Source organism: Lampris incognitus, chromosome 5 (genome assembly GCF_029633865.1).
Source record: "Lampris incognitus isolate fLamInc1 chromosome 5, fLamInc1.hap2, whole genome shotgun sequence".
NCBI classification, from domain to species: Eukaryota; Metazoa; Chordata; class Actinopteri; order Lampriformes; family Lampridae; genus Lampris; species Lampris incognitus.
Window position 1 is genome coordinate 55,326,607 of NC_079215.1, and position 18,442 is coordinate 55,345,048.

At 47.1% G+C, this 18,442-nt stretch overlaps 1 protein-coding gene across 1 annotated transcript; it reads left to right on the top strand.

Annotated features, from left to right (window-relative positions):
• Positions 1–16,716: 16,716 nt before the first annotated feature.
• Positions 16,717–17,631, top strand: sp6 (Sp6 transcription factor). Its single transcript, XM_056280566.1, has one exon. The coding sequence runs from the start codon at positions 16,717–16,719 to the stop codon at positions 17,629–17,631; it is 915 nt and encodes a 304-aa protein (XP_056136541.1).
• The last annotated feature ends 811 nt before the right edge of the window (positions 17,632–18,442 follow it).

Below are 18,442 nucleotides of genomic sequence, written 5' to 3' on the forward strand. Positions count from 1 at the left end.
AACCATTGCACATCCTGTCTGCCCTGAGACACAAACAGTCAGAGTGCCATAAGAAGTAAACACCCACCTGAGCCAGGCACCGACACACCCAGTAAGACCTTGCACGCACACACACACACACACACACACACACACACACACACACACACACACACACACACACACACAAGGACACACAGATTGGAAGTAAACAGACAGGTCAAAAGTGAGCAAACAATGTCGAGACAGTCGTACATTAAATCACTCATCAATCAGACACTCAGCAGGGAGCGGGGGCACATTAAACTCACCGAAAGGACACTACTGGTTAAACAGCAAAAATACAACATTTCTTTGCAGCTTTAACTGCCACTGAAACACTGTTCCACGTAGCCGGCATCCTGCAGCTAACCCTCCACAGCACCGTCAACTCACGCTAATAAAGCAAAACATTTTAAAAATGTTTTTAAAAAAATTTTTTAAACATTTTTTTACATTTTAAAAACATTTTAAACTGTTAAAAAATTTGAAAAACAAGTTTAAAAAAATTACAAAAAACAACCCTCCACAGCAAAGTCAGCTCACGCTAATAAAGCAAAACATTTTAAAAAATGTTTTAAATTTAAAAAAAACATTGTTAAACTGTTAAAAATTTTGAAAAACAAGTTTAAAAAATTACAAAAAAGCAACCCTCCACAGCAATGGCAGCTCACGCTAATAAAGCAAAACATTTTAAAAAATGTTTTAAATAAAAAAAAAACATTGTTAAATCTTAAAAATATTTTAAAATGTAATTTTTTTTATACAATTTAAAAATATATGCAAAAAACAACCCTCCACAGCAATGTCAGCTCACGCTAATAAAGCAAAACATTTTAAAAAATGTTTTAAATAAAAAAAAAACATTGTTAAATCTTAAAAATATTTTAAAATGTAATTTTTTTTATACAATTTAAAAATATATATACAAAAAACAACCCTCCACAGCAAAGTCAACTCATGTTAATAAAGCAAAACATTTTAAAAATATTAAAAAAACAATTTTTTTAAACATTTTTTAATTTTAAAAACATTTTAAAATGTCAAAAAAATAAAAATGACAAAAAAACAACATCCACGACCCTCCACTGCAAAGTTAACCCACGCTAATAAAGCAAAACATTGTAAAAAGGTTCTTTAAAAAATGTTGAAACATTTGTAAATTTTAAAAACTTTTAAAATAAAAAAAAAACTCTCTACAAACATACTTTGACATGACCACAATGCATTTTCAATGGAGCAGCCAAGGTCAGTATACAATTTCTACGCGTGAAAGAAGAGAACAGCTGTCAGACGCGGAAAGAAGTGTAAAAAAAGGCCTCTGATGGATTTACATGTGATATAAATGATATGTAGAATAACACTTTTGTCTGGGTCTTTTCTTGTGGGGGGGGGATTATTATGCCGGAAATCCAAGTGGGTTTAGATATTGCTTAACACCAGTAACACCACACACACACACACACACACACACACACACACACACACACACACACATCAGCCCCTTGGCTGCTAAGCTGCGGAGCCTTAAAGCTGTCTCACAGACACAGAGGAGTGGGGCACTGAGGCCCAGTCTGCGTGGCTGCCATGGGAAGCGGTGGGCTGGCCGGAGGAAGATGAGGGGTGTTAAGGGATAGAAACAGGTGGTGGCGAGCCCAGAGGACATTAATCTGAGGAAGAGGCAGGGTGGTAATAGAGGCAGCCTAATAAAGCATGGTATTACTGCTGCAAAGGTGGATGTGTTAATGCGGGCGGATGTGTGTGCGTGCGTGTGTGTGTGTGTGTGTGGTGTATCACTTGGTCTACCTGTTTGTCTGCCTGCTTCACTGGGATGTTACTTTTGAATGGGAGACAATGTGTGCGTTTTTGTTCGTGTGTGTGTGTGTATGCGTGTGCGCTTGTCCGCCTGTCTGCAAAAAGTGTATGTTTGTGTGCGTGTGTGTGTTTGTGTGTGTTTGTCTGTCTGCCTGTCTTCTTAAAGTACCACTGGTGGGCAGGGAAAATAGTGTGTGTGTGTGTGTGTGTGTGTGTGTGTGTGTGTGTGTGTGTGTGTATATATATATATATATATATATACACATATATATATATATATATGAGTATTATCTATGCTTGGTGAGGGGGCTGTCTACATTGAGCCTAAAGGTCATAGGTCATAGTCACCACTGCAAGTGTTGTCGCAGCTTGCATTAGAGCATATTTCCGCCCCCACGTGATGGCTTCGCCTGCGTAGGGAAACCGGCGACACCTCCGCCGTGCGTGTCTTGAGTCGTCGACAGCCAAGAAGGAGCGTTTCGGGGCTTCAAACCCCGTCTCCGGAGGTACGAGGACCCCTCACGGGCCCTGCTCTGTCCCTCGATTTACAAACGTCTTCCAAAAAAGAAACAACAAAAAAACAAAACAATTTCAGAAAAGGAGAGAAAACAAGAACTTGTCCAAATTCTCTCGGGAGCAATTAAAGTTCCGGTTAAAAGGAGGAGGTGGAAGATGGGAGGGGAAGCTGTCCCACAGACAGTAATGACGGCGCCACTGCTGTTTAACAATCAAAGATGGGAGGCGGGGGCTCGCGAGGAAGTCTCTCCCTGAAAATACAGGTGTTTGGCGCAATCAAAGCGCAGCTTGCAAGAAATGACTGGGTTTGAAGTTGAAAGGGGAAGGAGAGGGGGGAGGAGGGAGGGAGGGAGGGGGGGTTGTGGTGAGTGAGTGCCTGCATGAGAAAAAAAGCACAAAAAAAAGTGACTCAGAAGACAACTGTAGCCTGGTCCCGCCTCTGGGATTTTGAATAATTAACAAGGATAAGGAAGTTGACGGCTAGGCGCTTACTGTTTACTTTGGGTTTCTGGTTTTTTTGGGCCCCTCCCGAGGGGAAGTGAGGGTTTAGCCGGCCTAGCTCTCTGCTGGCTGGCGTGTTGGCAGCGGGGATTTGTCTGCGACAGCGGTGCTTCCCGTGGGACTACACAAAACCCGACCAGTAATAGGCCTTCGACAGAGGCCTTTCAGCTGAACGGAGAGAAGAAGAAGAAAAAAAGCTGAGGTTGTACAAAGGTGGATGATGTCATCGATGTAAATTCCTGTTTTGCCCTTTTTTGCCCTTTAAAGGAACCAAGTCGATCAAGTGGAAGTGCTCGTGCGATCCGTTTCCGACACCTGTGGATGATTGTGGACGTCTATAAGCTGCGATACAGTGCGGTCAGGGTGTGCACTCAAACACAAACACACTTCAAAGGATACAAAGACCAAGACCCTCAGTGGGTAAATATATACATTGCTCAGGGCGCCCAGGTAGCTCAGTCGATACCACATGGGCTCAGGCCTCACAACATCAAATCCCAACTTCAACAACAACACACACACACACACGCATCTCCCTCACCCTTTTTCAGGTGTTGTGTGTCTTCCTCAAGTTCAGGTCTTCTACCAGAGGCACAGTATCTTAGCTGTTCCTAGGACTGCACTCTTCTGGACAGAGACCTCAGATGTTGTTCCTGGAATCTGCTGGAGCCACTCTCCTAGTTTGGGGGTCACAGGCCCTAGTGCTCCTATTACCACTGGCACTACTGTGGATTTGACCTTCCACATCCAATCTAGTTCTTCCCTCAATCCTTGGTATTTCTCTAGATTCTCATGCTCTTTCTTCCTGGTGTTGCCATCGCTCGGGAATGCCACATCAATCACTACTGCGGGTCTTCTGTTCCTTGTCGACCACCACAAGGTCTGGTTGGTTAGCCAGCACCTGCTTGTCCGTCTGGACTTGATGTCCCACAGGATCTTAGCGCTGTCATTCTCAACCGCCTTCGGCAGTGTCTCCCATTTGGACTTGGGGACTTCCAGTCCATATTCAGTACAGATATTCCTGTACACTATCCCAGCCACTTGGTTGTGCCTTTCAGTGTATGCTTTCCCAGCTAGCATTTTATACCCTGCTACTAAGTGCTGGACTGTCTCAGGGGAGTCTTTGCACAGCCTGCGTCTTGGGTCTTGTCTGGTGTCGTAGACCCCTGCCTCAACCGAACTGGTCCTTAGTGCCTGTTCTTGTGCTGCTATGATCAGTCTCTGTGCTGTCCTTCAGTCCAGCCTTTCTAGCCACTGGTAGGATTTCTCGATATCAGCTACGTCTTCTATCGGTCGATAGTACATCCAATGGAGGGGCTCGAGCCTCCATGATACCGCCTCTATTTCTTCCTCTGCACTTGCTGTCTTTTGCTGCCTGAGTTACTCACTCAGCAGTTCATCCTGGGAAGCCCACTTTATGAAGTACTCATGGATGTTCTTTGTTTCATCTTGGATAGTGGCCCTGACACTCACCAACCCTTGGCCCCCATCTTTTTGCTTATCCTATGGTCTCAGGATGCTGGACTTCAGGTGGAAGCCCCCCGTGCATTGTGAGGGGTTTCTGTGTCCTGGTATCTGTGGTCTTTATCTCCTCCTTTGGCCAGCATATTATTCCAGCTGGGTATTTGATGACTGGTAGAGCATATGTGTTGATGGCTTGGATCTTATTCTTCTCATTGAGCTGGCTCCTCAAGACCTGCCTCACTCTCTGGAGGTATTTGGCTGTAGCTGACCTCCTTGCTGTCTCCTCGTGGCTTCCATTTGCCCGTGGAATACCCAGGTACTTTTAACTGTTCTGTATGTCTGCTATCCTGCCATCTGGTAATTCAACCCCTTCAGTGCTCACCACTTTTTCTCTTTTTGCCACCATTCGACCACACTTGAATGACATCTTGATGTCATCACTGTAGCTCCTGGTGAGATGGGTTAGTGAGTCAATGTTTCACTCATTCCTGGCATACAGCTTGATGTCATCCATGTATAGGAGGTGGCTGATGGTAACTCCACTTCTGAACCTGTATCCATATCCACTCTTTGGAATGATCTGACTGAGGGGGTTCGGGCCTATGCAGAACAGCAGTGGGGACAATACATTACCTTGGTATATGCCACATTTGATGGTTACCTGTGTGATTGTCTTTGAGTTGGCCTCTGGTGTTGTTTTTCACTGCCACATTGAGGTCTTGATGAATGCTATTAGTGTCCTGTTGGCTTTGTATAGTGCCAAGCACTCCGTTAACCAGGTGTGGTGCATTGAAACGTAAGCTTTCTTGTAGTCAATCCAGGCATGTCCAGCTTGGCCTGTCTGGTCTTAGAGTCTTGGGTGACTGCTCTATCAACCAGTAGCAGATGCTTTGACCCTCTGGTGTTGTTCCCCCATTCCTTTCTGAGTTTCACTCATGTATTGATTCATGTATCCATTCAGCTTAGCTGCTATGATGCCTGGCAGGATCTTCCATGTTGTGGAAATGCAGGTTATCGGCCGGTTGTTTGACGTTGTTGTGCTCTTGTGGGGTTCCTTCATGATCAGTATTGTTCTCCCCTGTGTGAGGCAGTCAGGGTGAGACCCTGATGTTATCAACTGGTTCATCTGTGTTGCCAGGTGTTCATGGAGTGCTGTTAGCTTGTTCAACCGTTAGGTATGAATCTTGTCAGGGCCTGGTGCTGTCCAGCTCTTCATGTTTGAGACTCGTCGTTGGATGTTGGCCACTGTGATGATAACTGCTTCTTGTTCTGGGATATTGCTGTGGTCTACTCTTAGGTCCACCAGCCACTGGGCATTAGTATTGCGTGACGCCTCCTTTTCCCATACATCCTTGCAGTATCACCCAGACTCTGCTCTGGGCAGTGTCGGCGCTACGGGGGGGCATTGGCCGGGCCTCGCCCCCCCAAATGAAAGTTGTGCCCCCCCCACCAATTACCCAGTGATGATGTGAAAATTAGTACTTAAACATCATGTAAAAATTAAAATTAATTAATGCACATATCACATTTAAATACATAATCAATAATAATAATAATCAATGAAATAAAATGCTTAAATTTCGTGTTTGTGGAGGAGCGGGGTTAGCAGGACACCGGAGCGGAACATCAGTGCGTGATTTTGTCCCTTCAGGTGGCAATTGCGTGTGACACACAGGAAAGGGATACTTTAAAAACGTGGCAAAATCGACTGGGCTAGCTAGCTAACTGTAAAATCATGATGGATATAAGAAAGTGGCTTTGTCGTGGTCCAAACAACAAGTCTACACCAGCAGAAAGAGAAAGGACAGATGCTGCAACAACACCCCAGAAAACAGTTGGGGCCGAGGCGGTGCAACAAGCCAAGATAGTGCCGTTAACACCTCAGCGACTGCTGTTGGTCAAGTGGAGCCTATCAACCACCCCCTCCCCTCCATTCCCCATCGGCTGCTTCTGCTGCTCTGGCGCCGGGACTGTTGCCAGAGCAGGCCCCTGATGATCTTGGCAATGACAACCCAAACCACGTGATTTTAGAACGCTTGCACAAGGGTAAAAGACGCTCGTTTGTTAGCGCAAATGGCCACAGCATTCACGTTAAAGGAAAAACGCCCATTCGAGTTTGACAACTTCGCAGCTCGCATGACTATTTTAGAGATGGTTTGCTAAAAATACAAGGCGGTTTACTTGGTCAGAGGCGAGTGCTGCACGTTGTTTGTTAACGACGTTCCCCAGCATTGGAAAAAATGGATAAGACGACACGCTGGCCGCTGGCTGGCGGGTCTGACCCTTTAGTCGAGCGGTTAGCGACGCCACCTGCGGTGCGGGCGATACGGGTTCGCGTCCCGGCCGCGGCAGTTCCTGTGGTTGCGTTGTCCCCCGAATTCGCTACAGTATTGTGGGGAACACGCTGTCAGGCGTGGCTGTTTTGAAGCAGGCGCCTCGTCACAGGTCTGCGCGAATTCTGACGGGTGCTTAGTTTGAAGACGTTGCTTTAAATTCGTAACTTAGTTGTGGAGTGTTACACTTGCTCAACAGTGGCATACCTTACACACAGCGGCGCCCCCAAGGGGTGGCCAGCCACCCTGATACTATCCCTGGCCCCCTCGCTGTCGCATATGCAGAATATGCTTCTGATTATGCAGAATATGCTTCTATCTGATATTTTACATTAGGTACTGTTCATTTAAATCAATAATGTATATTTTTCTTAACTCTCATATTGACAGTTTTCCACTAGGCTATACAGTATACTACAGCAGCATCATGGAATTCCCGAAATTCAGTCATGGCTTTTGGTTTTGGTGTGCCCCCCCCCCAAGATTTTCAGTGGCCCCATTTGGCCACCCCTACGAAACATTTCTGGGGGCGCCACTGCTTACACACCACCTTTTTCTTTGATTCGAGGTTCTTTGGGCTTAGCCATTTAGTAGCCTACTGTGACGCAGTGCAGCGAGCATATCAGTGTGTTGTTGTAGTGGGCTGTTTGCTGCGAGTAAGCTCACGCGATCTGCTCAGGGCGTCTACGCTTCCGATGGCCTTACGGTCGCTCCATCCCACTTCTGACACCAATGTAGTGAATTCGGGTTCGCGTCCCGGCTGTGGCGGTTCCCGGGCTGCCCCCCGAATTCACTACATTGGTGTCAGAAGTGGGATGGAGCGATCGGAAGCGTAGGCGCCATGAGCACGAGTAAGGATTCTAAGCGCACATTCGAAGGTTAATTTAGCAAATAATTAATAAAAGAAATTCACACTCGAAGAATATTCAAATACAGAATGTAAATTTGACAGCCCTAATGCTCATGCCCCCCCCCTCCCCCGTGAAAACCGTAGGCCCGGCCGTCAGATTTGTTCTGGCGCCGACACTGGCTCTGGGTGGATCTGATGTTTTCCCCCTGTTACTCTGCGGTTGGGAGTACACTTTGGAGGTTTCTTGAGGAACAGGCCGTTGATTCTTTTGGCTTCTACTTCTCTAGTGTATCTCTTCTGCCTGGTGGCCAGAGCTGTGAGCCTTTTTTTTCTTTTTTTTTGGCAGTTTCCAGGGCCTCACTTATGGACAGCTTGCTGTACTTCTTCAACCGGGGCCTGTCTTTCATCACACCTTTCTGCACCTCTGTTAACTGGCTAACATCCCTCCATGCTGCTTTGATCTTGGCTTCCAGCCTTCTCTTCCATGGAGGGTACTGTTGGTGACCTGTGTTTTTAACCCTGTACCCAAGAATCTCTAGGATTATGGTTGCAGTGGCATATACAAGCTTATTGGTCTCTGTTATGGTGGCAGGATATGTTGCGTAAGGCTGTGTTCACATCTGCAAGCAGGCTTCGTTATGGCACTTTGTCACTGAGTCATGTCTTTAGTCTGGCCATGATTCTCATTTGAACCTCAGCAGCTTCAGTTGACATGGCTGGTAGGATTGTTTCAGCTGGTTGGGGTCTGTCCTCATGTATCTCCTGCCTACTTGGTGGCCATTCAGGGCGCTGAACTAGAACTATATAGTCATCCTGTTGGAGCCTCTCCATCTCAAGTTGTGACAGTAGCTTCCTTCTATTGATGTTTGAGCATTAAGTCACCAGCTGCTTCTGAGTCAGTGTGGAAGTAGGTCTCCTACTGGTCCACAGTTCCCACATTCACTTCATATTAGTCCCTCTCCAAGGGTCTGCCATTATAGAAGCATTCCATCAAATCCAGGTTCTCGGCCCCTGTCCATAAATGCCTTGTTCCAGTAGTCCATTTCTCATCAGGTTGCCCCGGTTCCCCAACACCTGACATGGACCTTGTTAACCCGGGCGACGTCCGAGCCGGTATGACTCTGTTAATGTTATTCTCATTCATATCCGAGGTAGCTGGCTTGTATAGCATTAGGAGTCTAAGCCAAGGACTCTTACTATATACTTGTCCCAACTGGGGCTGATGTATGGCTGTGTCCATAAAATTGAAGAGAGTTGTATTGATGGGCCAGTTTAGTTTGATGAGTATAGTGTGATAGACGGCCAACTAGAGGCTGCTGCTGAAAGGTCAGAGGTCAGAATTACAGGTCTGTGGCTGGCTGGCTAGCTGAGTGAATTCATCTCATAGAAACTCACATGGTTATAGCCACAGTCAGATATTTTTATTTTATTTACTGTAACTTGGAAGATTTTTGAGGGACCACAACACAAGCAAACAATTTAGATGCACACCGCTGACATAAAATATTGTCAAACAAGTCGTCAAAGCAGATTAAAAACAAGCAGAATTTGTAAGCCCTCCACTTGTAACTGCACTGTAATTAAATGTTATTAAACATTCTCTTTAGACTGCGCGGCACTGTACCCATGAGGAAATATCCACCACTATTCAAAGGCATCGGTAAACACCATTTAGAGTGGGTGTGTGGTCCTCAATTCAGCAGCTTGATTTCTTCTATGTCCACATGTACGGTACATTGCTACGGATAAGACAAGATAAGATAAGATAAGATCAGATCAGATCAGATCAGATCAGATCAGATCAGATAAGATAAGATAAGAAAACATAAATTGTATAGTAGCATCAAACTTTAAAGAACATTTCAACACTTCAAAACGCTACAACGTCCCACCTTTGTTGCAAGAAAATGTCCTCTTTAGTGTTATTTTGTTAGCAAAGGCTTACGGATTTCTGGTTCCCTTTTCAACCAGCTATAATTTTGCCAGGGGAGGAGTGCATGTGCCAATTGTTATATTTCATTGTGCAACGTAACACTGCAAAAAAGTAGTAAAATTTTGTGTAAAATCTTAACCGCCTTTGTGATGACTACTTGTAAGTAGTTTAGAAGTCTCCCATATGTGCTGGTCAAGCAGGGTGTTTATACTGGACTGTATATAGTGCCATGGGGAGCAATGACAGTAGAAATGGAAACTAATCCTCACGTAAACTGATTTCTTCAGAACCTGTGTGTCCATGGGGGGTGATGCAGCCGGCCTACAGAAACTCACCAACAATGATTATTTCGTCCATATCTGTGGAGCTGCTTATAAATGTGGCCCGTATGGACATTGGTGTAGCCTAAGCAGTCTGAGCTCAGCATTTAAAAAAAGTGCTGCTTCAGAGAGAGAGAGGTGTAGAGATATTATGAACCCACTTCCCGCCGGTGTGTCTGTGGTCGGTGTTTGTCAGTTGATTTGAAGCTGCTCCACCAACATGCTGCGACAGGAAAGGAATTAACTCAGCTCCGAGACAAAATAAAAAAAAAAACAACTCAAGGGAAGACGCTGATAAACTATTAAATAGGACATGAGCATACACGGGTGTTGTTCTACATCATCATTTGATACAGTACCACAGTTAAGATCTGGAAAGAGTTCACCACGTGCTGTAATACAGTTTTTAAGATTTCTATTGTGCAATGAGAAGTGTGTTACTATGCATTGTCCTTTCACTCATTCCTCACACATACATACATACATATGTATTTCACTATTTCACCATTTTGCGAGAAGTACCAGACTATAGGATGAGTAAATTCAAAGAAAGCGGGCCGGGTGATTCTAGTACCGATTAAGAAGGAACCTTTTAGCGTGTTACGGAGAACGTGAAGGTTTATGCAGGTAACCTCTTCACAGAGGAGATGTGGTTGATACATAACTGTTTTTCTAGACAGTGTGATCTTGAGATTCGTTGGCTGAGGCCAAACCACCTCTGAGCTCAGGTGCATGAAGCAATCATAGGATTTCCAGCTCTCAACCATCTGATCCACTGGCTAGAGTCACCCAGTTATGAAGTTATGACTACTCCACCTGTTTAAGTTGCGGCACAATTGTTGAAGGAATCAACAACCAAATGCAATCCCGTCTCACAGCACTGTGGCCTGTATATCTGTCGTCACGCATCATGGCAGTGTTTTTGTCCACGTCTGCGTTTAAGTTGGTCTTCGTTTGATGGCTGGGAGAGCTTGGTCTGCTGCATCCTGTGGGCCCAGGGACCACGGCCCTGCCTGGAGCTGTGCCCGAACAGCTAACACAAGAGGACGGTCTGACAGGACGCAGAAGCGGGACAGGCTATGCTAACTGCTAGCCCACGCAGACCGGCAGTTCTGATAACGCCGAGGGCGGTCTGGTGGTGGCCTCGCCTAGCCTTGACTGTGTTTTTAGTGTCGTCATGTGGAGTTGCGAGGAGGTGTGTCGAAGGTGTCTGGCTAGGAGAGCTGGCGCTGGATCGACTGAGGGAGCCTGGTCTTTTGCATCCTATGGGCCCAGGGGCCGCGACCCTGACCGGCGCTGCGCCTGAGGAGGGGGCACCGGGGATGGTCTGACAGGGAAGAGAGCTTGGTCTGCTGCATCCTGTGGGCCCAGGGACCACGGCCCTGCCTGGAGCTGTGCCCGAAGAGGTAACACAGAGGACGGTCTGACAGGACGCAGAAGCGGGACAGGCTAAGCTAACTGCTAGCCCATGCAGACCGGCAGTCCCGATAGTCATCCTGGCTGGCGTTCGTTCTCCTGGACAGTGATTTTTTTTTGTTTTGCTTAGTTTAGATATATGTGTTACTTTGAATATATGTGTTCTTGTAGTTTTTGGATGTGTTTTTGTCTTTGTGTTGCACTGCTGTGGGCTGGGGGGGAAACGATGTTTCGTTTCATTTCATGCGCACAAGTGCATGAAATAAAACGACAAATAAAGTGTTTCTGACTCTGGTAGTCAGCGCTCCTTGTTTTAGCCATGTTTTCCATTTCCTGTGTGTCGACTTTCTATACGTCCTAAAAGTGTGGCCATAGGCCGCAATATCCCACGACGGCAGAGACAAGATCCACCAATTGATTTTGGCATTTCCCCCCTCAAAGCGAACAGCTCCCTCTCCACCTCCCACAGAGGGCAGAGGCTGACAGCAGGAGCAGGGAGGAGCTCCGGCAGAAGTGAAGACAGCCAGCCGATGATCCAGTGTGTCACTAACCAGAGTCTGCTGCACACTACGCAGCCCTACCCGCGGGCCCAGCTGGATGCACCCTGGCCACTGAGAAGCAAGTAAAATATGAGGACTTTATCTCTCCGTGTCTACGTTTTGACGAGAAGACTCAGCTGTCATACTTACCTGAGCCGCGTCCAACTTTTTCTTCTTCTCCCCCTCTCGACAACATAACTGCTGCCTCCGGCTGAATTCCCACTGACAAACAGCACCGGCAGGTAAAGTGTGACTTCCCTTATCTATTTATTTTCCCCCTCGTTTAGCTCCGTCGGCTCTGTTATCATCGCAGTCCATCTCGGGGTGTTGCTCATACCAGACGAGTGGGGATTTCATGTCAGGTGGACTGACAGACGTGCGCCGTCGTCTTTTCTCTCGGAGGGAAATGACTGAGGTCATTCATAAACTGGATCCCCGCAACCTTTTTCTCGCAGAAGAGACCGGCTAGACAAAGCCTGCCTCATTTGAGTTTCCCTGCTTGTTCTGCGTGTCATTTTGGAGGTTAAATTGGTTATAGCCAACTAAAATCCACCCCCCCACCCCCCCACGTTGGCCGCTTTACAGAGCTATTCAACATCTCGTCGCCATCCGTCTGGCGTTGGTGTTAAACGTGAAAGTGCCCATCCGCTTTTCTCTAGTGATGACAAGCTAATGTGGTTTTACTGGCAAGTTTTAAAGTTTAGCATGTAGCTAGGTGGTGCAATCTGGTCCACAGGGCACGACACGGAGGACGGCTTATTGACCTTTAAATCAAAACTTTTCAGTCGCTTGACCCGGGGCACGACTGTGGTGGCGAGGAGAAGGTTACACAAGCCACGACTGCTCACGCTGAGCCGCATCAGGTCTAGAAGACGGACGGGACACGCGCCTCCTCGACACTCCCGTCCATTTGTGATCCTTTCCCCCTCCTTGCCGCTCCACACACGATAAACGCCGTCCCTGAACCCAGCTGATGTGCGGGCCGAGGTGGCAGCAGACCTGTCAGCTCTGCTACCAGGCCTTTGGCTCCTCGTGTAATTGTCAGAGGTCAAAACGGAAAAAAATGTAGGACGGCGAAAGGATTTCACGAGAAACAGAACCAACATTTAAACTGAAGCACACAAAAAAACCCCTACTTTGATAAGTACAAAAACTAAAATATTTGTTGAATTAATCATCCTCATTACATTGATTTATATTCGTTACGTTTGCATTCATAGAATGGGTTTCATTCATATTGCTGTACTTGTGTCAGCTCAATTCATCACCTGACACTTTAAAACCGCAGATGACTACATGATACGCTGATATATGTTGCTGTGTTTTGAAAAAAGGTCTTTTCCGTCGTGGAATTTTACATGCGTCAGAAAAACAGTTTTGCAAAAGCCGGCGTAACATTTTTTTACAAAGCCTCGGTATTTGGAGCGCTACAGTAGTTTTTGATGATTAGTGTGGTAAATCTGATTCTGGTAGGCAAAATGAACATTTTCCATTATTTCCACTGGGATGGGTTTGGAGGATAAAAACCCGGGAATAAAGATGTGATACAGGTAAACAACTATCTGCCGGACAGTATATTTCATGGTCTAGTGTACACATCAGCGTCACAGCAGGAATATGAAACTGTTCCACCCTGTTATGTGCAAACCGCTCTACGTGGTGCTAACTTCGCTGTTAGTTGTGCAAGTCTTGTTGTAGTTTTAAGTCAGTCGAATAATTGTCCGAACTGTAACATGCGTTGTAACATTGTGTCTTTCAGTTTATCAGTGAAACAGCAATCCATCACCCTCTTATAATGAGGTACTGGTAGAGATTATGGGTACTGGTATGGGTACTAGTAGAGATTATGGGTATTGTTATCGGTACTAGTACAGATTATGGGTATTGGTATGGATACTGGTGGAGATTATGGGTACTGGTATAAGTACTGGTAGAGATTATGGATACTGGTATGGGTACAGGTAGAGGTTATGGGTACTGGTATGGGTACTAGTAGAGATTTTGGGTATTGGTATGGGTACTGGTAGAGATTATGGGTACTGGTATAGGTACTGGTAGAGATTATGGGTACTGGTATGGGTACTGGCAGAGATTATGGGTACTGGTATAGGTACTGGTAGAGATTATGGGTACTGGTATGGGTACTGGCAGATTATGGGTACTGGCAGAGATTATGGGTACTGGTACACAGTAAAATCCTGAGTGTTAATTTAACTTCCTGAGTGCTAATTCAACTCTGAGAGTTTAAAAATGGACCCAAAAGGATCCATTCGTACGCTCTCAGAGTCCCATTAACACTCAGGTTTTTACTGTGTATGGGTACTGGTAGAGATTATGGGTGTGCAAATGAGGAGTACGTATTTGGGTCAAATTGTATTAACAAACAAATCTCAGCGATTGAGTTAAACTGACTGGGGAACCAAATGGGCAGGATTCAATATTACACTATTTACATGTTCTTTATGTGATCTTACCTGTCCGCTTGGACCTGTGAAGAAAGTAAGACAAACACCAAGAATCTTTAGTAAATGCAATTAGACCCAAGTCTTCGAGTGTTCAGATCCCAGTATTAATGGTTTAACAAAGTGATTTCTACAACCGTGTTCCTAGAGGTGGGTGATGGGCTGATGAAGTTAGGCCATAAAACTGCTTGAAAAATCCGAGTCGCCGAAACACGACAGAGGCTGGAAAAACCATGTTAGTGAAACAAGTCAAATAATTGCTGGTGGAAATGTTGCCCCCCCCCCTCCACCTCAAACCCCACCCCAATGCTTCACCCTCTCTGTGCCTTTTTTCCAATGGCAGACTTGTAAAGCAGGGGCTGTGCCGGGTCTTGGTCCGACAGGTTTTATGACCAAAGCAGAGATTTCATTCTGTACCATCCTGCCGCTCCCCGGGGCCCCACGCCAGCTGTTTCCCTGAGGAACCCGCGAGCGCTTAGCAGCACGTTTGTGAATGGAGGAGGAGGAGGAGGAGGAGGAGGAGGAGGAGGCCACGCTCTTCATTTGTTTACAGTTATGTCGGCGAGCGGAGGGGAGCAGAAAGGGAGGACGGGTTCCACTCGCATTCCCAAAAAATGACAGAGCAGCGGCTCTGGCTCCAGGGGAACATGAAATAAATCAGCTTGACCTCTAACACCACACCTTTCATTAAGGAATTCCAGACTAATTGCTTTACAATTTCATTACAACTGAAAAGCGTCCATCGGAGCGGGGTTTGAAGTGAGCCTTTGAGCAGCAAGTGTAATGCCTCACTTGTAATCCCGTTGTCCATCTGTACTGGCTCAACTAAACTGAGATGTCCAGAGTAAACAGTGTCGGCCTTCTTAGCCCCGCCCCCTTTCTGTGTAAACAGTGGCGGCCTTCTTAGCCCCGCCCCCTTTCGGTGCCGTCCTACACCTTAATGGTTCTGAACATAAAGGCGTCTTCCCCTGACACTTGACCTCTAGGTTTTTCGGTGACCCTCTCAGATATAAGGTATCACACCCTGTGATCTGAAGACACCAGCCTCTGAAGTTCCAGACTACTTTTACTGTTTCCTGCAGTAAAGGAAAATTGTGGATTCTCGAGGATGGGCGGTTTTCGTTTGCTTAAAGTCAACAGACTATTTTGGCCCGGGACAGGATTGCAGCCGAGCACTTACGCCGCAGCAACCTTCTTGTCATAAAAACCCATCGACGTCTAGAGTCTTAACAAGCAATTTGTCACCTTTGAAAAATTCCAGCCATCTTATTTCATGGCGACGGTTGCACGAGACGAATCGGGCTCGTCGCACCGCCGCTGCTTGGAATCTGTTGGGGACAGGATGCTGTTGCAGAGCGTGTGTCCATAATTATATACATAAAGTAATTGTTCTCTTGTTATGGTTGGACTTCTGTTCTCAGGCTCCTGAATGCCGTCAGTCTGTAAATGATGATGCTCTCTGCCGCCAGTGTGTAAGAGGCAGGGCGTTTTATGGGGTTTCTCTCTGGGACTTGCCCGGAGGGCTGTTGTTGTAAATCATGTGTGATTCATAAAAAAAAAAAAAAACTGGTTCTTCTGTCTGCCAAGTTTCATCTACACAAACCTAAGAGACATACAAATAGTCTTTGGCCTGCAGCCATACCTCCCTGGATCTTCTTCCTTTACCAAACTCTTCTCCTGTCATCACCCCCTTCACTACCACCCCCCCCACCTCCACCCCCCCCCATCTCACTAGTATTTATCTCTCCCCGCCTCCACACCGCCTCTGCCTCTGCACAGGGCCCATGATGTTGTTTTCTTTGCGCTTGTCTTTGACTGTCCTCCATGGGAAGTACCTGGCAGTGGATACATGTGGCAGGTTTCTGCCTGGACACGTTTGCCCCCCCCCCCAACCCCCCCACCCCCCCTTCTCCACTACCAGGCAGCATCCATGGCAATGAGGGAGCTTTGTTTGGGGTTGGTTATTTTGTTTATCGTTTCTATTTTTTACACCTTTATTAGATAGTGATAGTGGAGGCAGACAGGGAAATGGAGGGGGGGGGTTGCAACGAAGGTCGATGGTTGCAACCATGTGGCCACGTGGTATGTGTTCTAACTCTTCGGCTATGGCGGCGCCCCGGGGTTCGTTATTTAGACGCGGTAAGTAGAAAGGTACTGGGCCGAGCGCTGGTGAAACGCGGCGTGGCCCGGTTAGAATTTAGACCCTCGATTCCTCAGCAGTGGGGAAAAGCAACAACGCGAGAACTCTCATTCTCAAGTTCTTACATGCACTTTAACAATGTCTCTGATTTTCTTTTTTCTTGGGGGGGGGGCAAATTGCGGGCAGTTGAGAAGGGCTTGAATGGCTCATGTAAAACAAACCATAATCTGTATTTCTCTCTCTCTCTCTTTGTAGGATTTTCACCGAGTGACAATTTCATGACAGGAAACGACCACAGTGTGACCATTTCAAAATGTGGTAGTTTTCTGCGCTCTACGCAGTAGGCCAAGAAACTTGCTTTGAAGCCGCAATCCTCATCCTCGACCTTGCACCTGCAACAGCTGCTCTCATGGCTCACCCTTATGAACCCTGGCTACGTACAGCACCATCTAGTGGCAGCTCAGAGGACATGAACATCTCCCCCTGGTGGGACCTTCACACTGGGCCTGGGAGCTGGATGGACTTGCAGGCAGGGCAGGGTGTACCGTTGCCTGCAGTGGGTGCAGGGAACTCTATGGGACTTCAACCCTCTTTGGCACCTTATGGCTCTGAATCCCAACTGTGCACCCTGCCCCCAGCCCAGCTGGCCCCAGTCTCCCACTCCTCTCACCTCTACCCCCAGGACGGCTTCAAGATGGAGCCGATGGCCCCTGAAATGCTGCAGCCGGAGCCGTTCTCTCTGGAGGAGCAACAGGAGAGTGCTGCCTCAGCTAGACCTAAGCCCCAGCGCCGATCCTCCTCCAGAGGGGCTGGCCAGGCCGTGTGTCGCTGCCCCAACTGTGTTCATGCTGAACAGCTGGGTCAGGGCACTGATGACGGCAGGGGGAAGCACATGCATAACTGCCACATCCCCGGATGTGGCAAAGCGTACGCCAAGACCTCCCATCTGAAGGCTCACCTCCGCTGGCACAGCGGCGACCGGCCATTCGTCTGCAACTGGCTTTTCTGCGGCAAGCGGTTCACTCGCTCTGATGAACTGCAGCGCCACCTACAGACACACACCGGCGCCAAAAAGTTCAGCTGCGCCCTCTGCCCCCGAGTGTTCATGCGCAACGACCACCTGGCCAAGCACATGCGCACTCACGAGTGTCCGCCGGCGCAGGACGAGGAGAGGGTCAACGGAGAAGGAAGACTGGATAAGGGTTTTGAGACGCCTACGCCGCCTCAGTCGTCGTCCCATGTATCTGACGTCACAGAGCCGCCGCTTAAACTGAAATGCGAGACAGACCCCTCGGTCTCAAGTGTAACCGGCCAGTCCAGCTAACTGCGTCACTCTAGCTCTCAGCAGGGGTTCTCTTAATTAGCAGTTGATTATTGGCCTTCTCCGACAGTCGTCAAAGGGGTGCCATAGGTTTACAATAGAGTAGAAAGTAGAACATATATTTTTAAAAAACAACAACATAGACACACAAGTTCCGCACTTATCAGAAACTATGGCACAGAGGGAGCAGAGGTAGGAGGTGTCTTTCCTGAGGCGAGGAGGACAAGTCTGAGGACTTTCCCTGCTCACATCCGCTGGCAAGGCAGCCACAGAGGCAACGGGACAGGATCTGAAGTTCGCTGCAGGGGATCTCACTGCTGCTGTTAAACTGAAGGTGGCTTTGTCAACATGTTTACAATAAAGTCAAGTGGCGTGCATGCTGCTACTTGAAAACGTGGAGAAAAGTCCATCTTCGGGAGTCTCTACTCTAACTTGTCAGTGAACGAATTTTTGTTGTTGTTGTTGTTGTTGTTGTTGTTGTTGTTGAAGGCAGCATAAACAGAATAATGAGACTTTATTCACCCAACCCCCCCCCCCCTGTTTGTCTCAAACTCTCGCTGTTTTTGTTTTCCAACATCTCTTTACCTTTATGCGCAGCCAACTGTACATGTTGTGACGAGACGCTGGAAAACGCATTTTGTACATTTTTTCCAAATGTTATCTGCCACCCCTGTGCTGCTGATGACAGATGCCGCAAAAATTGGGTGTGGCACAGGAAGCGTCTAAAAAGGGCAGATAAACATGAAGTAGGGGCAGTGAGCGTTGCTGTTGTGTGGCGGTGCTGCCATGCGCCATGCGTCATGCGTCATGCGTC